The 23,518-nt window shown below is 48.0% G+C and overlaps 2 protein-coding genes across 9 annotated transcripts in view; both read right to left on the bottom strand.

Moving 5' to 3' along the window:
- Positions 1-2,902, bottom strand: part of cpn1 (carboxypeptidase N, polypeptide 1) — a 61,120-nt gene extending 58,218 nt beyond the window's left edge. Inside the window, exon 1 of the mRNA XM_059947093.1 lies at positions 2,622-2,902. Coding sequence (XP_059803076.1) covers positions 2,622-2,850 — 229 coding nt within the window. The 5' untranslated portion in view covers positions 2,851-2,902. The remainder of the gene's footprint in view (positions 1-2,621) is intronic.
- Positions 2,903-8,683: 5,781 nt separating this feature from the next.
- The window catches only part of LOC132379349 (Kv channel-interacting protein 2-like), a 523,353-nt gene continuing 508,518 nt past the window's right edge, over positions 8,684-23,518 (bottom strand). For all 8 annotated transcript variants that reach the window (XM_059947086.1, XM_059947091.1, XM_059947089.1 and 5 more), the window contains 4 exons: positions 22,050-22,157; positions 19,846-19,950; positions 19,142-19,204; positions 8,684-14,660 (listed from right to left, as the gene is read on the bottom strand). In XM_059947086.1, coding sequence (XP_059803069.1) covers positions 14,613-14,660; positions 19,142-19,204; positions 19,846-19,950; positions 22,050-22,157 — 324 coding nt within the window. In that variant the 3' untranslated portion in view covers positions 8,684-14,612. The remainder of the gene's footprint in view (positions 14,661-19,141; positions 19,205-19,845; positions 19,951-22,049; positions 22,158-23,518) is intronic.

Below are 23,518 nucleotides of genomic sequence, written 5' to 3'. Positions count from 1 at the left end.
TCTCTTCTCCTGCACTCCACACCCCTTCCACATTTCCTCCCATATAACAATTACAGCATGGAAACAGGACATCTCGGTCCTTCTAGTCCATGCTGACGCTTACACTCACCTAGTCCCACCGACCTGCACTCAGCCCATAACGTTCCATTCCTTTCCTGTCCATATACCTATCCAATTTTACTTTAAATGACAATACTGAACCTACCTCTACCACTTCGACTGGAAGCTCGTTCCACACAGCTACCACTCTCCGAGTAAAGAAGTTCCCCCTCGTGTTACCCCTAAGCTTTTTCCCCTTAACTCTCAACTCACGTCCTCAACAATCTCCCCTATTCTTCTTCCTCCACTTCCCCTTCACCCAATTCCCCCTCCTCCCCTCCAACCTGCAATCCATATCCCACCCCTCCATCCCATTATCCCTCCTACCCTATTCTTCTTCTTCCACCTCCCCCTCCACAACATTCCCCTCCCATCTATCCCAAATCCCTTTGCCTTCCCCTCCATCGTCAGCACCCCTACTTTCCTCTCTGCCATTACCCCTCCAGCCCCTACATCTCCACCCCTCAAAATCCCTCTTCGATCCTGCCTCCACTCCTTCCATCAATACCACCAACTTCACCATCACCCAACACCAGCTCTCCCTTTACTCTCCACATCCCTTCATACCCTGCTATACCCAGGCCTTTATCCATTCCATCTCCAGCGTCTCATTCCCTAATCCCCTGCTCCTCTAGAACTCTACCCCATTCCCTGTCCTTCTCCATCCTCTATCGCCCACCCTCCAATACTCTTGCCCTCTATCTCTACCACCCAATTCCCATGTCCATGTCCTCTCTATCCCTCACCCTCAAACACACCTCTCTTCTTCCTCTCCCGGTCTACCACCCGGTTCCCCTCTCCTCTCCCTGTCCACCACCCGGTGCCCCTCTCCTCTCCCTGTCCACCACCCGGTGCCCCCCTCCTCTCTGCATCCACCACCCGGTGCCCCCCTCCACTCCCTGTCCACCACCCGGTGCCCCTCTCCTCTCCCTGTCTACCACCCGGTGTCCCCCTCCTCTCCCTGTCCACCACCCGGTGCCCCTGTCCTCTCCCTGTCTACCACCCGGTGCCCCTCTCCTCTCCCTGTCCACCACCCGGTTCCCCTCTCCTCTCCCTGTCCACCACCCGGTGCCCCCCTCCTCTCTGCATCCACCACCCGGTGCCCCCCTCCTCTCTGCATCCACCACCCGGTGCCCCTCTCCTCTCTGCATCCACCACCCGGTGCCCCTCTCCTCTCCCTGTCCACCACCCGGTGCCCCCTCCTCTCTGCATCCACCACCCGGTGCCCCTCTCCTCTCCCTGTCTACCACCCGGTGCCCCTCTCCTCTCCCTGTCTACCACCCGGTGCCCCTCTCCTCTCCCTGTCTACCACCCGGTGCCCCTCTCCTCTCCCTGTCCACCACCCGGTGTCCCCCTCCTCTCCCTGTCCACCACCCGGTGCCCCTGTCCTCTCCCTGTCTACCACCCGGTGCCCCTCTCCTCTCCCTGTCCACCACCCGGTGCCCCCCTCCTCTCTGCATCCACCACCCGGTGCCCCCCTCCTCTCTGCATCCACCACCCGGTGCCCCTCTCCTCTCTGCATCCACCACCCGGTGCCCCTCTCCTCTCTGCATCCACCACCCGGTGCCCCTCTCCTCTCCCTGTCCACCACCCGGTGCCCCCTCCTCTCTGCATCCACCACCCGGTGCCCCTCTCCTCTCCCTGTCTACCACCCGGTGCCCCTCTCCTCTCCCTGTCTACCACCCGGTGCCCCTCTCCTCTCCCTGTCCACCACCCGGTGCCCCTCTCCTCTCCCTGTCCACCACCCGGTGCCCCTCTCCTCTCCCTGTCCACCACCCGGTGCCCCTGTCCTCTCCCTGTCTACCACCCGGTGCCCCTCTCCTCTCCCTGTCCACCACCCGGTTCCCCTCTCCTCTCCCTGTCCACCACCCGGTGCCCCCCTCCTCTCCCTGTCCACCACCCGGTGCCCCCCTCCTCTCCCTGTCCACCACCCGGTGCCCCCCTCCTCTCTGCATCCACCACCCGGTGCCCCCCTCCTCTCTGCATCCACCACCCGGTGCCCCTCTCCTCTCCCTGTCCACCACCCGGTGCCCCTCTCCTCTCCCTGTCCACCACCCGGTGCCCCCCTCCTCTCCCTGTCCACCACCCGGTGCCCCCCTCCTCTCTGCATCCACCACCCGGTGCCCCTCTCCTCTCCCTGTCTACCACCCGGTGTCCCCCTCCTCTCCCTGTCCACCACCCGGTGCCCCTGTCCTCTCCCTGTCTACCACCCGGTGCCCCTCTCCTCTCCCTGTCCACCACCCGGTTCCCCTCTCCTCTCCCTGTCCACCACCCGGTGCCCCCCTCCACTCCCTGTCCACCACCCGGTGCCCCTCTCCTCTCTGCATCCACCACCCGGTGCCCCTCTCCTCTCCCTGTCTAACACCCGGTGCCCCTCTTCTCTCCCGGTCTACCACCCGGTGTCCCCCTCTTTTCCACGACTACCACCCAATGCCCCATCCTCTGCATGTCCCCTCTATGCCTCACCCTCCAACACCCCTCCCTGTCCTCTGTCCAGTCGCCCCGCGGCCGCCGGTACTCACGGGGCTCATGGACGCCCGGGTGGTCGCTGAGCTCCAGCACGTACAGGTGCCGGCCCTGCAGGCTGCGCCCGATGCTGTACAGGCGGCTGATGAACGGGCAGTCCCGCTGCACCGCGAGCAGCGCCCGGACCAGCGCGTCGTACCGGTGATGCTGGAACTCGAGCGCGGCGGCCAGAGCCACGGTGAGCGCGGCCAGGCTCAGCACAAGGCAGCCGAGGCGAGGTAACATGGTGGCGGTCGCCGTTAACCAGGCGAGTCGAGTCCAATCCAACCCAACCCTCCCGCGCCGGAGCGAAAGGGGTGGAGGAGAGGTAGTTCCCTGTATTTAAAGTGACATCTTCCCCAGATTTTATCGTCTCCTAACCTCCTGCACCAGGTGCCAATATGAATCCCCCTCTTATCTCCCGTTTCATCAAAAAGCCTTGATTTATATAGCATTTAATCACAGGGCGCGCTTTGCATAGAGTAATTCTAGAACCAACTCCCGAGGAATAAATTCCTGTAAGTCAATACTGTTTAATGTCATTTCCAGTACACAAGTGTAAAGGGGAGTGAAATAATTGTTAGTCCGGATCCGATGCAGCACCAAAAGAAAACGGAATAAGATCAAGAACACAATAAACGCCTAAAAATTTATTGATTATGTGTCCATAAAGTGATGTTGGTCACAGGCTGAGGTGAGTGACAGAAAATGATTAAGGTAATGGCGTACGATAAGACGTTACAGTTCAAAGGTCAAAGTAAATTTATTATCAAAGTAATTATTATTCTCCATGTACTGCTTGAGATTTATTTTTCTTGCAGGCATTCCCAGTAGAATAGAACTATTAAGTGAAATCAAAGTACACAGTTCAAAGTAGAACTTATATACAATAGAATCAATGAAAAGCTGCAGGCAAAGACTGGCACAAACAATAATGTGCAAAAGGTAATCTGGGCAAATAAAACAACCGGGGGCGAGAGGCAGAAAATGCTGGAGGAACTCAGCAGGCCAGGCAGCGTCTATGGAAAAGAGTAAACAGTCAACGTTTCGGGTCCTGCTGAAGGGTCTCGGCCTGAAATGTCGACTGTTTACGCTTTTCCATGGATGCTGCCCGGCCTGCTGAGTTCCTCCAGCACTTTGTGTGTGTGTTGCTTGGATTCCCAGCATCCGCGGATTTTCTCTTGTTTGGAATTAAAACAAGCACAAACAAGTCGATAAATCATGAGTTGCAGGATCCTTGAAAGAGAGTCCAGAGGTTGCGGAATCAGTTCAGCGTTGAGATGGGTGAAGTTATCCGCACGTGTACAGGAGTCTGATGGTTGAAGGGTAGTAACTTCATGAAGTTGGTGGTGTGGGACCTAAGGCTCCTGTACTTCGTCTACTGGCAGGAGCGAGACGAGAGTGGTGGGGTTCCCTGATGATGGATGTTGGTAGTGCTCCTAGTTCAGCCACTCTGTGGTGTGGAGGGCTAATAGATCCCCAGCTGAGAATAACTGGAGGGAGAGGAGTTGCTGTGGGACTTCGACTGAACACAGTTATCGATATGTTTACCCCAGCAGGCTGAGGTCCGTTCCTGGCACGTATCCACTGGGAGTGACGTTGCAACCAGTGTTTCACAACCCCACAGTCCAGGGGTCGGGCGATGGCACAACTTTGGCTCCACAACAGCAAGGATTAACTCTTTGAGAGCCGCAGCCAGTCGCAGAGATGCCTTGGGGCAAGGGGTTTAGATAAAGCAGCGGACAATTGTTGCCCATGTTATATACACAATAGCAGGTATGCAGCAGTAAAATCGCAGGGTGGGGTATAATCGTAAGTTTGGGGGCTTAGTGTTAATAATCCTGGGAACAGATTTTCACGCTGTGATGAACTGGGACTACATCGATCACACTGCTGCTGCCCTTGCCTGGCGGACAATGGGCGTGTTTGGGACGTGCTGTTGATTTGTAATTGTACTGCCATGTTCATGGATGGGTTGCTGTTTGGTTCTCCAGGTGAGATGTTTAATAACAGGACTGCTTCATCCTGGATGGTGCCCACTCTCTTGAGCTGTCGGAACTAGAAAATTAGAGCGTGTCCACTCAGCCTTTGACTTTTCACTTTCCTCTCTACCTGCTGGATATTGAAAAGCTGAGGTGGACGTGGAGAGGATGTTTCCGATCGTGAGAGGGTCTGGGATCAGGGAACACAGCCTCAGAATAGAAGGACATCACTTTAGAACAGTGATGAGGAGAGACTCATTTAGCCAGAGAATCGGCGGAATTCATTCCCACGTTTGGCTGTGGAGACTCAGTCATTGAATATATTGAAAGTGGTCAGGGCTTAATTATCTTAATTAGTCAGTGTTTCAAAGGTTCTGGGAGAAGGCAGGAGGATGAAGTTGAGAGGGCAGATTAATCAGCCATCATAAAATGGAGAATCCTAATTTTGCTCATGTGTCTTATGGTCTAATAGAACCATAGAACATTACAGCACAGAAACAGGCCTTTTGGCCCTTCTTGGCTGTGCCGAACCATTTTCCTTCCGAAGTGCAATACCTCACACTTGTTGGTATTAAACTCCATCTGCCATTTTTCAGCTCATTTTTCCAGCTGGTCCAGATTCCTCTGCAAGCTTTGAAAACCTTCCTCACTGTCCACTACACCTCCAGTCTTTTTATCATCAGCAAATTTGCTGATCACATTATCATCCAGATCATTGATATAGATGACAAATAACAATGGACCCAGCACTGATCCCTGTGGCACACCACTAGTCACAGGCCTCCACTGAGTAGCAATCCTCCACTACCACTCTCTGGCTTCTTCCATTGAGCCAATGTCTAATCCAATTTACTACCTTTCCATGTATACCTCGCGACTGAATCTTCCTAACTTACCTCCCATAGTTAGTTTCCCATGGAACCTTGTCAAAGGCCTTAATGTTTTTTTATGGAGGGGGGGAGGTCAGGCCATTGCCATTATGTCTATAGAACCATAGAACATTACAGCACAGAAACAGGCCTTTTGGCCCTTCTTGGCTGTGCTGAACCATTTTTCTGCCTAGTCCCAATGACCTGCACCCGGGCCATATCCCTCCAAACTCCTCTCATCCATGTACCTGTCCAGGTTTTCCTTAAATGTCAAAAGTGAGCCCGCATTCACACCTCATCTGGCAACTCATTCCACACTCCCACCACTCTCTGCGTGAAGAAGCCCCCCCACCAATGTTCCCTTTAAACTTTTCCCCCTTCACCCTTAACCCATGACCTCTGGTTTTTTTCTCCCCTAGCCTAATATCATGTCTAGTCTTATGGCCTGAGAGACGGTTGCAGGTGAGCTACCTATCTGAAGGTGCTGTCCACGTGATGCTGAATCAGGTCACCAGCGCTGCTATACATGAGATGTCCAGGGTTCAGACCAGCGACAATGACTCTGCTCCAAGTCAGGATGGCCGCTGCCTTGCCAGGGGACTCTGTGGGTGTGGTGCTCCCGTGGCCCTGTTTGGTGGTAGAGACTTCGGATTTGGGAGGGTATCCCAAATCCTCCCAACGTGGGATGGCCCAGTGTGGGTGCAAGTGAGTAACAATACCCACCACAGTCAGCTTTGGTTTTGCTGGCTCGTTGCTGCTTGTTATGTTCTGTTTCGTGGTGTCCCACATCGTGCTGCTGAACGTGGCGGGTGTGTTATGTCAGCACCGGACTGTGTGGTGACGTTTGTGGCTTTCCCCCAGCACATTTTCGGGCTGTGTGGTTTACTCGTGCAAACGACACATTTCACTCTATGTTTCAATGATAAATGAATCCGGTGGTGGAGAGAGTAGGTGAGGCGTCTGCCAAACAGTTCCTTGTCCTGGATGGTCTCAAACCTCCCAGGAATGTTTGGAGTAGCCTCATGCCTTCGTGCTTTCTAGATGGAGAAAAGGCCTTCTGGTATCAGGCGTTGAGTCACTCACCTCAGGATAGATGGTATCTGATCTACTTTCGTTTTCTGTAGCCGGCCCATGAAATGTTGGTGGGCAGCTCGGTAGTGTAGGTGTTGGTGTAATGTTTACAGTGCCAGCAACTTGGGTTCAATTCATGCTACTGTCTGTAATGAGTTGGTACATTCTCTCCATAACCGCAGGGGTTTCCTTCCACTCTCTAAAGACGTATGGGTTGAGGTTAGTAGGTTGTGGGCATGCTAGATGCTTGGAAACACTTGCAGACTGCCCCCATCATATCCTTGGACTGTGCTGGTCATTTCACTCTGTTTCGCTGTACAAGTGACAAGTAAAGCAAATCTTTATCTTATGCTTAGAATCTCTCTCCCTTGTTAAATGCCCAGTTATCCCTGCCATGCATAACTAGATGAGAGAGGACCGCAGAGTTTCTATCGGGTCAGTGGTAGTGAGATCACTTCATTGCCTATTGCCTGGTGTTTTATAGGCTTAATTGGTTTTATGGCAATTCAAATATACAGTCCAAAAATCACAAGTTTTGGACCCAGCCCGATACCTCCCCGTCATCAGTAGTATCTTCCAGAGGAGCTGCCTCAAGAAAGTTACATCCATCGTCAGAGATCCCCACCATACAGGTCATACCATCTTCTCTCGGCTCCCATCGGGCCGGAAGTACAGAGGCCTGAAGTCCCACACCAGCAAATTCAGGAACAGCGAATTCCCTTCAACCATTCGGTTCTTGAACTGACCTGCACAGCCCTAATCAATACAGTTCAGTAACCCTATGACCACTCCAATCACTTTAAACTTAGGCTTTTTCCTTGTTCTAATTAGGACCTTTCTTGTAAAAGTTGTCTGTGCTTTTCTTGTGACTGCTGCTGATATGGCGCTATGGACCTGCAATGCTGCAGCAAGTAGGTCTTTCTTTGCACCTTTGCAATAAACTCACCTTTTAACTTTTTGACTTTTGCCACAGCTCCGTACTACAGTTTAGCATGCCCTCCCACACTCCTCATCGGACCAGAGTCGATTCCCAGTCTTGTGCAGGAGGAGACATCCCACAGTGCTGACGTACAGTACGCATCTGAAAGTGCCGATGGCTCGAGACACCTTATGGCTGCTCACCTGGAGGCTGCCACATCTGTTCTGGCTTCATGCCGTTTAGCAAGGCCCCAGTGCTACACGACACCAAGCAAATCTCCTTTATGTGGTGTGAGCTCTGTTTTGTTTCTGCTAATGCTTCTTTGAAGCTGCTTGTAACAGGTGGTGCTGGTTGTTGTGTGCCTTGGGGAGTCAGTAAAGTGAGACACTCACTCATTAAGCAGTTGACTTCCAGGGGTGTGTGACACCTGTTTCAGTCCATGAACGCATTAACATTATCTCTTTAATTGCCTTTTGCACCACTTATTTATTTTTGTGACATATAGTAATTTTTTTATGTATCGCACTGTACTGTTGCCACAACAAATTTCACAACCTATGTCAGTGATAATAAACCTGTTGTGTGGCAGGGTGGTGATACGTCTCTATCAAAGGGAGTGTAAGGTGCTACTTCCCTCTGCTAGCCTGCAGGTACCCCTGGGCGGGGTGTAGCACCTGTTTAGCCCCTCCCCCCATCTGATCAGAGTGATGTTAGGCCAAGGAAGCAGGTGGTGGATGGTCGGATGAGCAGCCGGTGCAGATCACGAGTCCTGATTACGCGACCACTGACGCCAGGCAGACCATATCTGAAACGCATTGACAATGGCTGGGGTCACCCGTCTTGTAAAGACTCTGTCTAGAAGAAGGCAATGGCAAAATAACTTTGGTACTAAAACTTGCCACGAGCTATCATGGTTATGAGACCACGATCACCTTCATCATACGACACGGCACGTAATGGCTGCAGCTGATTCCGACTCTGATGCAAGTTGTCGGAGTGACCTCCCTTTAGGTTTCTTCAACCCATAAAGTTGTCAAGAAGTGTGATGATTAAAAAAAAAAGTCATAAAGCACTACAGTACAATAATAGGCCCTTTGGCCCATCTAGTCCATGCCAATATATCATTTTGCCTAATCCCATCGATCTGTACCTGGACCATAGCCCTCCATATCATTTAGAAACTGTTGAGGCGAGTGGTAGTTGGAAAATAAACAGGGAACTTTGTTATTTTTATTGCAATTGTGATTTTTAATATTTTTTTTACAAAATATACAGATATGGATGGCTAAGCATTCGTGTGCCGTGGTGGAGGATATACAAACCAAGTTACGCAGGGAGACCTTGGTGGATGATTGGGAGAGAACATACTGTTGCAAACACTCTCACACATAGCTCGCCACTGCCCCTGCTGGTAAAGGCTGGGACAGTCGAGGCGCTGCTCTTGGAGGACTCCCGGCAACAGCGGGGGCTGTGGCCGTTCTCAACAGTGTTGCTGGGTAAGGGGAGCAAGGCCAGGAATGTAAGGATGTACATACACACCCCTGCGTGCGTGTGTGTGGGTCTGTCCATGCAAGTGTACACATCAGCAGGATTACTGTCAGCCTCTTGGTTTGCGGGGGATGGGTTTGGGACAGACCGTTGCAGCTGTTGGAAATGAGGGAGCTGTCAAGTGACCCGGATAGCTGTCACAGAGGAAGATTCATAAGAGGGGATGGCAGAGTTTGCCTCAAGAATACAGAGGTACTACCCAAACATAAGAGATTCTGCAGATGTAAGAAATCCAGAGCAACACACTCAAAATGCTGGAGGAGCTCAGCAAATCAGGTGGTATCTATGGAAATGAATAAACAGTTGATGTTTGAGGCTGGGACCCTTCATCAGAACTGAAAAGGAATGGGACAGAAGCCAGAATAAGAAGGTGGGGAGAGGTCCTTCCTTTCCAGACCTGATGAATGGTCTCAGCCTGAAATGATGCCGAGTTATTCTCTGCGATAGATGCCTCCCGACCTGCTGAGTTCCTCCAGCATCTTGTGAGTGTTTCCCACATATCAAAACCATAATGGTTGGTATGTTCACTAGCCCTTGGGGTGGGTGGGTGGGTACAATCTGGGAAGAGTTGATGGACGTTTGGGGAGAATAAAATATATATCTAGGCATGAGAGAAACTGCAAATGCTGGAAATCTTGAGCAACACCCACAAAATGCTGGAAGTACTCAGCAGGCCAGTCAGCGTGTATGGAGATGAACAAAGAATGAACACTTTAGGTGGAGACCCGTCATCAGCATTGCTGAACTGGCTCGTTATGGTCACACATACTGAGGAACAGTGACAAGCCTTTGTGTGCAATTCTGATAGATCAACTAAACAAAATCAGCAGGGATATAAGATGCTGCCAACACTGTAGACACACTGATGGAAAAATCATCTTTCCAATCCTTCTGGGATTCTGAGATTGTATCGCTCTTTAATACCAGTAGTTCCAAATAAAATCAGACTCCATTGTATTCTGGAGGGTTGGGGGGGGGGGTGTTACAGAGACAGAATACACCAACTGTGCAAGACACGGATGACCCAGGCTCCTGCTCTGCTCAGGGGAGTTGACATTAGTTTCTCACCTTCACAGAGCATCTGAGCCATCACATTTGGTATTGACAGAATACTGTGTTTAATCCCCAAGTTACTGATCCTGTCCCTCTAAGTGGACATTGTCTAAAACCAAATCATTCTTCTCAGTACAAGAGATGAGCTTTGGACTGTATCTGTCACTGGAAACATTCTCACCTACCCTTCATACTATAGGATGTCTTGATTACATCTTCCTTTAATCTCTTTTCCATTAAAAGAACAATCCTAGTTTCACTTACCCTCAGTCACATCCTATGTAAGTTACTGTAACTGAAGGCTTGGAGTTTGGTTGACAAATCTCTTTTGCCATTCCCATGCCATATCCCTCCCGCTTTTCCACTCCTGTATTGGAGTTCACTCAAACTCAACTCACTGCTGACAGCAGGATATTCAAAGTATCTGCCCAAAAGATCCCTTCTACAAGGACACAATCAGCCAGAAAAAGAGAAGTTCCAATATGTTACCCAGTCCCAGGACAGGGACAGCACGGGTTAGATACAGAGTGAAGCTCCCTCTACACTGTCCCATCACACACTCCCAGGACAGGGACAGCACGGGTTAGATACAGAGTGAAGCTCCCTCTACACTGTCCATCACACACTCCCAGGACGGGGACAGCACGGGTTAGATACAGAGTGAAGCTCCCCCTACACTGTCCCATCACACACTCCCAGGACAGGGACAGCACGGGTTAGATACAGAGTGAAGCTCCCTCTACACTGTCCCATCACACACTCCCAGGACAGGGACAGCACGGGTTAGATACAGAGTGAAGCTCCCTCTACACTGTCCCATCACACACTCCCAGGACAGGGACAGCATGGGTTAGATACAGAGAAGCTCCCTCAGCAGGTAAATGCCAAAGTAAATTTTCTGCACAAATTATCTCAGGGGTTTACATCAGGAACCCCAGAGAGGAGACTGTGTGATGTAACTAGAACAGTTATTGCCTGGGGTTTTCTCGTAGATCTGTGCAGCAGACAGAAACACTATTACAAAGCAGTCAGTTAGTTATTGTTAATAAACAAGCTAAATCAATCATTTGAGGTTTTGCCCCTCAGACTATTGATTTGTCTGTTGCAATGCAGGTTAAGACTTAAAATTAAGTCACAAACCAGAGATCTACTGTTAAAAGTATCAGTATTCTTATCGTCCTCACGATAAGAATTTACTCCACCATTTCAGTCCCTTTATATTCAAAATACTTGCCTGTCCTTTTGTTTTTACTTCTTGATGTCACTTCCTACGCTCTCCTTCAGGGGTCTGGAGTGCCTAACAAAGGGCGGGGAATGGTGGCTATCGCTTCAACTTGGTGCATGTTGAAGAGACGGCTCAGGAGGGAGGGTTATAAACCAGAGAAATTTACAGCCTTAGGGCACCATCTGATCCACCATTGTCCCTGTGGAGCTGAGGTTACTCTGGCTTCTCCACTCACAGTCTGTTGCACTCCCAGTGTTAAAGTGGTCACCCTCACCTATGCTTTGTGCAGATTCTGTCTCCACCAGCCTTTCAGACGGGGAGATTCTCCAGTGCTCTCATCGGCAGTGATACGTTGGAATTTCAAGGGTGTTTGGCTTCACTGAACGCCAGGTACCAAAACCTAACCCGCTGGGTCTGACAATGAGCAATTTCTCCAGGGAACATTCCTTGTGCTTCTTGACATATTCTTAAAGAATAATCCTCATTCTGAAAGAGGACTTCTGAGTGAAAACTTTTCACTCCAAGTGAAGACTTCTCATTCTGCGTGAGGGATCCTCATTCAGGGTGAGATAAGACCGTAAGACATTGGATCAGAATTAGGCTATTCGGCCCATCAAGTCTGCACTGTCATTCAATCATAGTTGACTTATTACCCCTCTCATCGTCATTATTCTGCCTTCTCCCCCATAACCTTTGATGCTCTTCTTAATTAAGAACCTGTGAACCTCTGCTTTAAATATACCCAATGATTTAGTCACCACAGCTATCTGTGGCAACAAATTCCACAGATTCACCACCATCTGGTTAAAGAAATTCCTCCTCATCTCTGTTCTAAAGGGATGACCTTCTCTTCTGAGGCTCTTCCCTCTGATCATAGACTCTCCCACTATTGGAGACATCCTCTCCACATCCATTCTCTCTAGGCCTTTCAACAATCAGTCGGTTTCAATGGTGTCCCCCTCATTCTTCTAAATTTCAGTGAGTACAGGTCCAGAGCCATCAATGCTCCTCATACGTTAACATTTTCATTCCTGGGATAATTTTCATGAGCCTCCTTTGGAACCTCTCCAATGCCAGCACATCCTATGGGGCCCAAAACTGCTCACAATAAAGGAATCCTCCTTCTGAATGAGGAATTCTCATCCTCATGTTCCAGTACACCCTGTGACTGTAACTTAATCCAGCCCATGTCTTTGAAATCTTCCACGCCAGGAGACCTCTGGAAGTTCCAGTTTCCAGCTGCACCATCTTCAGCGAGTTACCTTCTGCCGCAGAGCAAAGGAGGATGAGAGCCAACTTGACAGAGGTGATAAGGGGCATAGATCGAGTGGACAGACAGAGATTTTTTCCCGGGGCAGAAATGGCGGATACGAAGGGGCACCATTTTAAAGTGTCACACACAAAATGCTGGATGAACTCAGCAGATCAGGCAGCATGTATGGAAATGAATAAACAATCGATGTTTCGGACCCTTCATCAGGAATTAGAGGGTGTTCTAAGGCGCCTGGAGGAAAGTATAATGGGGGGGGGGGTGTCAGGGGAAAGTTCTTAATACAAAGAGTGGTGGGTGGAAGGGTGGTGGTGGGGCAGATGTATGAGACATACTTAAGAGACTAATAGATAGGCACTTTGATGATAGAAATGCAGAGGGCTATGTGGGAGGGAAGGGTTAGATTTCTAAAAGATGAACAGAACATCGTGGGCCATAGTGTATGTACTGTTCTGTAATCTTCTATGTACTCTGTTCACAGAGAGCCCAAGTATTGGAATTCCATCTACAAATCTCTCCAACCATCTTTCCTCCTAACTCTAGGTCCAAGTGTTTGAGATGTCTCACTGCGTTCTTCTGTCAGTCAGTGTCAGGTATTAATAGTCACCATTCCATTGAGAAGCAGCCACTCAATTTGAAGCATTGTTGCCTTCATAGAGGCACAAGTCACTAAATTCAGAGAATGGGAACAATTTCTCTAGACAGTGATGAAACTGCTTCCAAAATGTGTTAAATTATTTTGAGATATTCTCAATACTTCCCCAGCTCTTCAAGTGGGCTCACCCACTTACATTGTCTTTGATCAGTTGACAACTGTTACCCACATTTGCAAGGTTCACCTTGGAAGAAGGCTCTATTATAAAGGGTCTATTCACTTAGAGGACTTTAGTAAACTAGATAACATCTGGCAGAGACATTTGCTGATATATTTGTGAAGGGTCCATTGAGAGATTATTGGAGATGCAAGAATATTCTTTACTACAAAGCTTCTAGACAATGGATTGTTGCAATGTGAGGTCACTATACAGTCTCCACTGTTCCATCACACACTCCCAGGACAGGGACAGCACGGGTTAGACACAGAGTGAATCTCCCTCTACACTGTCCCATCACACACTCCCAGGACAGGGACAGCATGGGTTAGGTACAGAGTGAAGCTCCCTCTACACTGTCCCATCACACACTCCCAGGACAGGGACAGCACGGGTTAGATACAGAGTGAAGCTCCCTCTACACCGTCCCATCACACACTCCCAGGACAGAGACACTATAGGTTAGATACAGAGTGAAACTCCCTCTACACTGTCCCATCACACACTCCGAGGACAGGGACAGTACGGGTTAGATACAGAGTGAAGTTCCCTCTACACTGTCCCATCACACATTCCCAGGACAGGGACAGCACGGGTTAGATACAGAGTGAATCTCCCTCTACACTGTCCCAGGACAGGGACAGCACGGGTTAGATACAGAGTGAAGCTCCCTCCACATTATCCCATGAGGTTTATTTTTGACCCGTGGGGTTAGAATCTAAACCTGGGCAATGAAGCTGAAGGGGACAAGGAAGACATTTTGGCACAGGCGGACTTTGTTCCGTGGGTCTGACCTCATACAGCAGGCAACGTGACAGATGGAAGGGATGGACTGCAGGTAATTCGCCATTTTTTGCCCCCATGCAACCTTGCATTTCTGTATAAAGATGCTTATAGTGTGACCCAGTAACATGCTGTGTAGATCTGTGCCCTCCGCACTTGGGCGCATGTATTGTGACTTGCACACCCCACAGCTGCAACACTGTGAGGTTCTTCCATGCCGATTCTTTGCATTCTCGAGCAGGTCCGTGAAAAAGTACAAAATGTCCGTCACAGGAGGCCTGTTCTTTCTTTCCTCTCCACGTCTGTGGTCAATAACGTTGTCCAAACCTTCACCTCCCCCACCTCCAAATGAAGTTCTGATTCAGAAGTTGAAGCTCCCCATTGAACAAGTCAAAGGCCCAAGGTCGGCCCACCAAGGACAGAAGGCGAGGAGTCAGAGGTCAGCTCAGCACTGACCTCAGCCCCACCTCTGACCTCTAGATGACATTCTCAAAAAGCTGCATTGACTTCATGATGTTTTCATCCTGAGAAAAATTAGGAAGAAAATAATTAGTGATGACAACCCATATTCACTCACAGATCCTTGTGCAGAATGCAATCAGGCATGTTCACTAACACACTCGCTCACATCTGTTCAGTAACACTCTTAGCCTGTCCTCTATCCGTCTGGCTTATGTACATTCGTTACACATCTTTGCCCTTAGACTCACTCACAAACGCACGCACGCGCACACACACACACACACACACACACACACACACACACACACACACACACACCACACACCACACACCACACACACACACACACACACACACACACACACACACACACACACACACACACACACACACACACACACACACACACACACACACACACACACACACACACACACACACACACACACACACCACACACAAGTGCAAGAATCTCAAATTTCCTTTGATTTACAGTGGAGCGTAAGCGTATTCTAGATTCAAGATTGCTTAATGACATTTCCTGTAAGGAGAACAAAATATTTGTTACTCGGACCCGATGCAGCAGAAAAAAAAACACAAAAGATAAAGAACACAACAATAATAATAAAAATGCACAATAAATATAAATACATAAGATAGCTGATGTGCATAGATTGTATGTTCATAACGTGAGGCTAGGTTGTACATAATGTGACTGACAGGAAATAATAAAGTAGTGGTGGGGTTAGTGGGTGGAGCTTTACCCTTCGGGGAAAGTAACTGTTTTTGCGTCTGGAGGTCCTAGTGTGGATGTGATATAGCCTCCTCCCTGATGGGACAAACAGTCCATGACCAGGTTATTTGGGATCCTTCATGATGTTACTGTCCCTTTTCTGGCACCTTTCTGTGTATATGCCCTTGATGGTGGGTGGGCTGGTGTCAGTGATGCATTGGGCAGTTTTGGCTCCCCGTTGTAGAGTCTTCCTGTCTGCCACAGTGTAGTTTTTGTAACAAGCAGTGACGCAGCTAGTTGGGATGCTCTCTACTGTGTATCTGTAGAAAGACGCAAATACGATGTGCATAGTCCAGCTTCCTTCAACTTCATCAGAAAGAAGAGGCTTTGGTGAGCTTTCTTGATTGTGTAGGATGTGTTCTGGGACCGTGAGAGGTTGTGTGTGATGGGCACCCAGGAGTTTGAAATGGCTTGCAATTTCCACTGCTGTGTCTGACTGGTTGCATCACAGTCTGGCCTGTAAGGATTGCAAGAGGCTCCGACTCAACCTGCTCCATCACAGGCACAACTCTCCCATCTTCTTAGACACTTTCAAGAGGCAGTGCCTCGAAAAGTCTGGGAAGTGCCCTCTTCTCATTACCTCTATCAGGGAGGATATACAGGAGCTCAAAGACCCACAATCAATGATTCAGAAACAGCTTCTGCCCCTCCATCATCAGATTTCAAAATAGTCTGTGAATCCATGATTGCTACTTCACTATTCATTTTTTTGCACTAATTTTTGATTTTGTAACTTTTAGCAATTTTATGCTTTTACACTGTCCTACAATGGGTGGTGGGTGGAGATACGTCTCTACGAAAGGAGGTGTAAGGCACTCCTTTCCTCCAGTGACCTACAAGTCACCCTTGGGCAAGGTGTAGCACCTGCTTAGGCACCCCCTCCGATCAGGGTCACGTGAACTCATGGGAGCAGGTAGTGGATGGCCGTATGAGCAGCTGGTGCACTTCACCAGTAATGTGACCACTGATACCAGGCAGACAATCTCTGAAGCGTATTGATAATAACTGGTGTCACCTGTCTTGTAAAGACACTGCCCAGAAGAAGACAATGGCAAAACACTTCTGTAGAAAAATTTGCCAGAGCAATCGCCCATGTCATATGGCACGGCACGTAATGGTGATGTCATACAATATGGCACACAATGACAATGTCATACAGCATGGCACAAAATGACTGAGCTCTATTGCTAACTCAGTGATAATAAGTCTGATTATAAAGATGGCAGCACTGGTAGAGAATGATAGGTGGAAGAGGTGAAGGGCTGGAGAAGAAGGAATTTGATAGGAGAGGAGAGTGGACCATGGGAGAAAGGGAAGAAGAATGGGTAGATGAAGGGAAGTGGAAGCGGTAAGAGGGGGAACCAGGATGGGGATGGAAAAAGAGAGAAGGGAAGGGGGAGAAGTGACTGGAAGTTACAGAAATCGATGTTTATTAAGTCAGGGTGGAGGCTGCCAGGGATGGAGTGTTTCATTTATGATAAGAGACTAGGTGGGCTGAGTTTGAGTACTTGGCACATTGGAGCTGAGGGGGACCTAACGCAGATGTACAAAATTACGAGGGGCATATATAGATTAGATAATAGGAAACTCTCTCCTACATAGGTGTCTAACATTAGATGCCATAGGTTTATGTAATGGGTAAGGGGTTTAGAGGGGATTCTCGATCACAGAGCCAAGAGGGCTGGTGGAGGCAGACACTCACGGACGTTTATCCATTATCCAGAGAAGCAGTTGGATCAGTAAGGTGTAGATGGCCTCAGACCAAGGGTTGGTAAATAGGATGGTCACAACGGACAGGGAGGGCCAAAGGGCCTCTGTGTGACTATGTATTTCACGTGGAATAACAATATCCCATTGGAATATGCATACTTTCCCTGGGATACAGGCATCTCCCTGGAGTACACGTTCATTGGTGCACCAACATATCACAAGACCATAGGACACAGAAAAGGGGCACTCAGTTCACTAAGTCTGCTCCGCCATTTGATCATGGCTGATTTATTTCCCCTCTCAACCCCATTCTTCCGCTTTCTCCCGATAACACTTGATACCCCAACTAATCAATAACCTATCAAGCTCCGCTTTAGTGTGGGTTCAGTACTTTTTTTTAAGGATTATATGGGTCGGCACAACATGGAGGGCTGAAGGGCCTGCACTGTGCCGTAGTGTTCTATGGTGAAGTATACCCAAATGACTTGACTGCCACAGCCACCTGTGACAATGAATTCCACAGGTTCACCAGTCTCTGAGTAAAGAAATTCCTCTGTTCTAGAGGAAAGCCCTTCTGAGGCTGTGGCCCTCTTGTCCTAGACTCTCCCACTACTGGAAACCTACTCACATGTTCATTCTGTCTAGGCCTTTCCATACTTGGTATGTTTCAATGATATCCTCTTCATCCTTCTAAGCTCCAGCAAGTACAAGCGCAGAGTCAGCAAACACTGGTAAAATGTTAACCCTTTCATTCCCAGGATTATTTTCCAATCCAAAACCAGCATATCCTTTCTTAGATATGAAGCCCCAAACTGCTCACAATACCCGAGTGTGGTCTGAACAATGACTTAGAAAGCCTCAGCATTATATCCTTGTGCTTATATTCTAGTCCGGGTATTTGACTGGAACAAGATGTCGTTCCTGGGATACAGGTGTTACGAATGTGCCGTAACTCTGAGGGGCCGAAGGGTACAAAGTCACCCCCTCCTTTTTGAGAATCGCAAGATCGCTATTAATTCGGGTCTGGGACCCAGGAAATGAGAGAGACACACGCAGAATCCACAAGGTTAGGAATGTGTCCTGGGCCTCAGCGGAACAAAGCCACTGATAACGGCCATTGTCTCTTGGAGACGGAATTGTGTATTGAGTACTGTACTATTCATTGAAGCCCCTCAGGGGACGACCAGAGTGGTCTGGTTGAGGGATTGCATCATCCCAACCTGATTGACATCTGAGACCCCGTGAGTAAGGATAAAAGAGGGTCTGGGGAACAGCTCCTTTAGACGCACCAGGAGAAACGCTAGAAATCCCGTGACAGCGTTTAATAGCGACAGCCGGTGGGGGCTCGTGTACATCCTTCCCTTGCCTGAGATTGGCGGGCTCACCACGGAAGAACGGCTTAGCTAACGGAGAGGCCACAAGTGAACGAGATTCCAACGGATTCCGATGGACACCAACGAGATTCCGACAGATCGAAATCATTAAAGGAATCAGCAAGTTTTCATTAACAGATTCCAACGGACACCAACGAGATTCCGACGGATCGAAATCATAAAAGGAATCGACAAGTTTTTCTCCCAACTCACTCTCTCTCTCCAACCATTGCAAACCCAGTGGTCCCCAAAGGCTGCAGCCTGCATGAACTGAGTGAACTTTATATTTCCATCGGACAGTACATTATCCCCTAGGCAACGATAGAGCTTATTTCTTATTGATTATTATTATACCCGCACTTTTAGATTTAGTATTGATGACATCTATTATCTGTATATTTGCATTGATAGTATTTTTGTGTATTTTTACTAATAAATACTGTTAAAAATTGTATCATCAGGCTTCAACGGACCTCTCTATCTTTGCTGGTAAGTGACCCAGTTACGGGGCTCGTAACACAGGTAATTCACCAAAGGTACTCATTCCATTTGGAGTATAAACATCCGATCTGGCATTGGGGTGCAGGGGGGTTGGGCGAGGTTTCTATACCTGTAGCATGACACCTGATCTGGCTACAAATATTTCAGTTCGGGACAGGTATCTCACCTTTTGACAAGTTTCGATGAATTCCTCGATAGTTACCACCCCGTCCCGATTCTTGTCCATTTTCTGTGGTGTAAGAAGGGACACAAGGTGAAATCAGAGTGTGGCAAATGCCTGTGCAACTGGTTTGGAAATAATTGCATGTGTTCTGATCCATGTAATATGTTGGTTTACAATTCATTGAACAGGAGCTCAGTTAATGAGCAGAATCACTCCCAAGACAGGGACAGCATGGGTTAGATACAGAGTGAAGCTCCCTCTACACTGGCCCATCACACACTCCCAGGACAGGGACAGCACGGGTTAGATACAGAGTGAAACTCCCTCTACACCGTCCCATCACACACTCCCAGGACAGGGACAGCACGGGTTAGATACAGAGTGAAACTCCCTCTACACCGTCCCATCACACACTCCCAGGACAGGGACAGCACGGGTTAGATACAGAGTGATGCTCTCTCTACACTGTCCCATCACACACTCCCAGGACAGGGACAGCACGGGTTAGATACAGAGTGAAACTCCCTCTACACCGTCCCATCACACACTCCCAGGACAGGGACAGCACGGGTTAGATACAGAGTGAAGCTCCCTCAGTGTCCCATCACACACTCCCAGGACAGGGACAGCACGGGTTAGATACAGAGTGGAATTTCCTCTACACCGTCCCACTGGATGTTGATTACTTCCCTTATGTATCATTTTACCTGGAAGAATGTTTCCACGTGCTCCTGAGGGGATTCCTCCCTCACCGTTGGGTAGGTGTACTTCCCCATCATGTCATAAATGGATTTCATAATATCCAACATTTCCTAGGAAACAAATCAGAAGAAGAGACTACAGTCAGAAGGAAAATCCGATTCTCGTCCATTTTGATGAAATCAGAACATCGCCAACATCTTTGTGACAAGAATATTCACTCTGCAGGTTTTGAAATATCTCATAGGCTGTCACGTGATTTACTGGTTTAAAATTTGCTGAACGGGGAGCTAAGGTAATGAAAAGAATCACTTCCAGGGCAGGGCCAGCACAGGGTTAAGAAACATTAGAGAAGTTTGTGTAAGTACATGGGCAGGAGAGGTGTGGATTGATAGGACTAAGCAGAATAATAGTTTGGCACAGACTAGATGGGTCAAAGGACCTGTTTTAGTGCTTAACGCTCTCGGACTCTGTGATTATCCACAAGTGGTCACTGAAAAGGTGACTGTCAGATCATCGAGGCATGAGTTTGCATTGCCCATTTTCCTGATAGCTCAGAGAAACTGATAGGAAATTGTTGGGAATCATTGTTCTCGGGTTGACGGGAACAGCCCATTCCTCTGCTTTTGTGCGATTTCCCACTGACGAAGACTTATTTGCCTTCAGCTAGAAGTTCCATTTATCTGGTGTCTTAATACCATAACATATTCTAAGATAGTGTAACATATTTAAGAGGAAGCTCTGCACGGAGAGGGTGCTGGGAGTGTGGAACGAGCTGCCAGTAGGCCTGGCGGATGTAGGTTTGACTTCAATATTCAAAATAAATTTGCATAAGTACAGGAGGGGTATGATGGCTAAGATCCAGATGTAGGTTGGTGGGACCAGGCAGAATAATAATTCAGCATAGAATAGACTAGAAGGGCCTGTTTCCGTGCCGTAGTGCTCTATGACTCTATAATGCCCGATTGATGCAAACTCCATCAAGATTCACCCTGAGGATGGGAGACAGAGGCTCAGGAGAGAATTGCCAAGCTCTGCAGCTGTGGCTACTGGGGACACCAGAAAAGGAGGACTAGGGACAGTCTCCAAGGGTTCCAGGGCTGAAGGAGGTGACAGGGAAAGGGAGAGACGAGAATGAAGGGATGTAAAGGGTTGGAATTTTACGGGCAGGATTTTACCAGACTGAGCACCAGTGTGGATATGCCCAGCAAATGATGCATGAATATGATGCCCAATTCATTCTATTTCTGTTTTTCTCTGTCAGTCTTTTTTTCTTCCTGCCTACTTTACTCTTTATTTCCATTGTCTATTTGCCATTCTTTCTGTTTTGCTCTCTCACACACCACCTCACTCTTTCTGTCCCTTTATCTCCCATTCACTGTCCCATACTCTCAATCCATCTGACCCTATCCCTGACACATTCCCTCTCATTCTCTCTTACATCTGCACTCTTTCACTATCTCCCTATCACTCCCATTCTCTGTTCCTTTCTTTCATTCTCATACCCTCACTCTCTCCCCTCCTAGGGGCCCAGACAGAGTTGACGTGGAGAGGATGCTTCCAATCGTGGAAGAGTCTAGGGCCAGCGGGCACAGCCTCAGAATAGGAGGGGGAATTCCTTTAGCCAGAGGCTGGTGAACCTGTGGAATTCATTGCCACATTCAGCTGTGGAGGCCAAGTCATTGTGTACACTTAAAGCAGAGATTGATTGGTTCTTAATTAATAGGAGTGACAAAGGTTACAGGGAGAAGGCAGGAAAATGGAGTTGAGAGGGAAAATAATGGGATGATGGAACAGACTTGGGGCAAAGCCCTGGTTCTGGTTCAATGTCTTATACTCTTCCACACACCCTCTCCAACTCAAACTGTCACTCTTTCTCTCCCTCACACTTTAAAACCCTCTCTCTCCCTCTCCATAATTCCATCTCACAAACGTTTTCTCTTTCTGACATTCTTTCTCATTCATTCTCTCCTTATCTATCGCTCACTCTCACACTGTCACTCTCTAACATACTCTCTATTCACACACTATCACTCCCCCTCTCTTTCTCTATTTTCACTCTTACACACTCATTCTATCTCATTTACTCTCTCTGCCCTCTACTATCTCTCGCTCGCTTTCGCACTTCCACTCTCTCTCGCTCACATAGAAGCACCAACATCAAACATCCCTTCCATATCAGCACCCCCCTCACCCACCACCTCGCTTTTACCTCTCTGGTAATGCAGCCATCTTTATTTAGATCGTACAGGTTGAAGGCCCAGTTCAGTTTGTCATCAACAGAGCCTCGAAGGATTACAGATAAGCCTGTCACAAAATTCTGGGGCAGAAGGAGAGAAGAGGGGAAATAGATGATGATGATGATGATGACAACAATAATAATAATAACAACAACAACAACCTAAAATCTTGCTTTAAAATACAGATTTATAAAGACACCATACTTTACTATAAATACAACTGATCCATTATTACAGAAAGGACAAGCCATGATAACTGTCCAGATATAATAATACAGAATAAACAATACAGAACAACTTACTCATTAGATATAGCCATTCCAAACACACACAACATACAGAAATCAATATGTGCAAATCACAAGAAATATGCTGAATTCAAAGAGGAAATTGAAAGACTATGGAACATGAACATGTCCCAATAGTGATATCTACAACTGGTATCATCCCAAAGTCTCTACACAATAGCATTAAACAATAAGGCCCTATGCAGCAATGTTTATGTAAATCTCCAGAAAGCCACAATACTAAACACCACTGGAATAGTCTGAAAGCTCCGAGCAATTACAAATAAGTCTGCAAGGCTAAACTGTGTCTGCTTGTTATGCCTGTACCTCAGGTTTTACCAGCTTGAGCTGAGAGAAAAAATAATAACTTATTTATAGAACATTTTTCATCCAGACGATTTAGTTCAAAGTGATTTACAATGGAATAAAGTGCAAACATGAAAATAAAAGACAAAAATATGTTAGTTAAAAGTAAGGTTAAATGTTCGAATGTGTCAGCTGAGTCTGCACCCTCTATAGTTTTAGGTCTTAGTTCTGCAGTTTAAGAGTGTTGTTCCAAAAGCTGACCTGCCAGTTAGCTTTGGAGGAAGATTGTTAAAATTTAAGAGACTAGCGGAAGGGGACCTGAGAGCTCGAGCTCAGTTAACAGTAAAAATCTGTAACATTTATGTTTACAATCTGGATCCCGAGGAGGTGTTCCCATGTCCCTACTGCCCTTCCCTTCCTCGGCTGAAGTCCAAAGTTGGAAGTTTGATGTCTGTGAGTCTGAGGTTCCAAGACAAAAGCAACGGAGGCCTGTCCTGGGACGGGAAGCCCTGTCTGGATATGAGAGGGGGTGGTGACAGGATGGATGGGAAAGGGGCTTGACTTTCTATTGTCTTGTACTATTTTGTTGTTGCTGCTTGTGTTGTTCTACTGAACAATCTGGACATGCGACGTTGGCGCCAGAATGCGTGGCAACACTTGTGGGCTGTCCTTGAGTGTGTTGGTTGTGCTCGCCAATGATACATCTCACTGTATGCTTCAATGGACACGTGATAGATAAATCTGAATCTGAAGGTGCTGTTTCCTACAGGTAGACAGGGTAGTAATGGTGGACTTGCCTTCATCGGCCAAGGGTTTGAGTGTAGGACTCTGGAAGTTATGTTGCATCA

Source organism: Hypanus sabinus, chromosome 22 (assembly GCF_030144855.1).
Source record: "Hypanus sabinus isolate sHypSab1 chromosome 22, sHypSab1.hap1, whole genome shotgun sequence".
NCBI lineage: Eukaryota > Metazoa > Chordata > Chondrichthyes > Myliobatiformes > Dasyatidae > Hypanus > Hypanus sabinus.
Note: the sequence above shows the minus strand (reverse complement) of the source record. Positions and strands in the feature narration are given on the sequence as shown.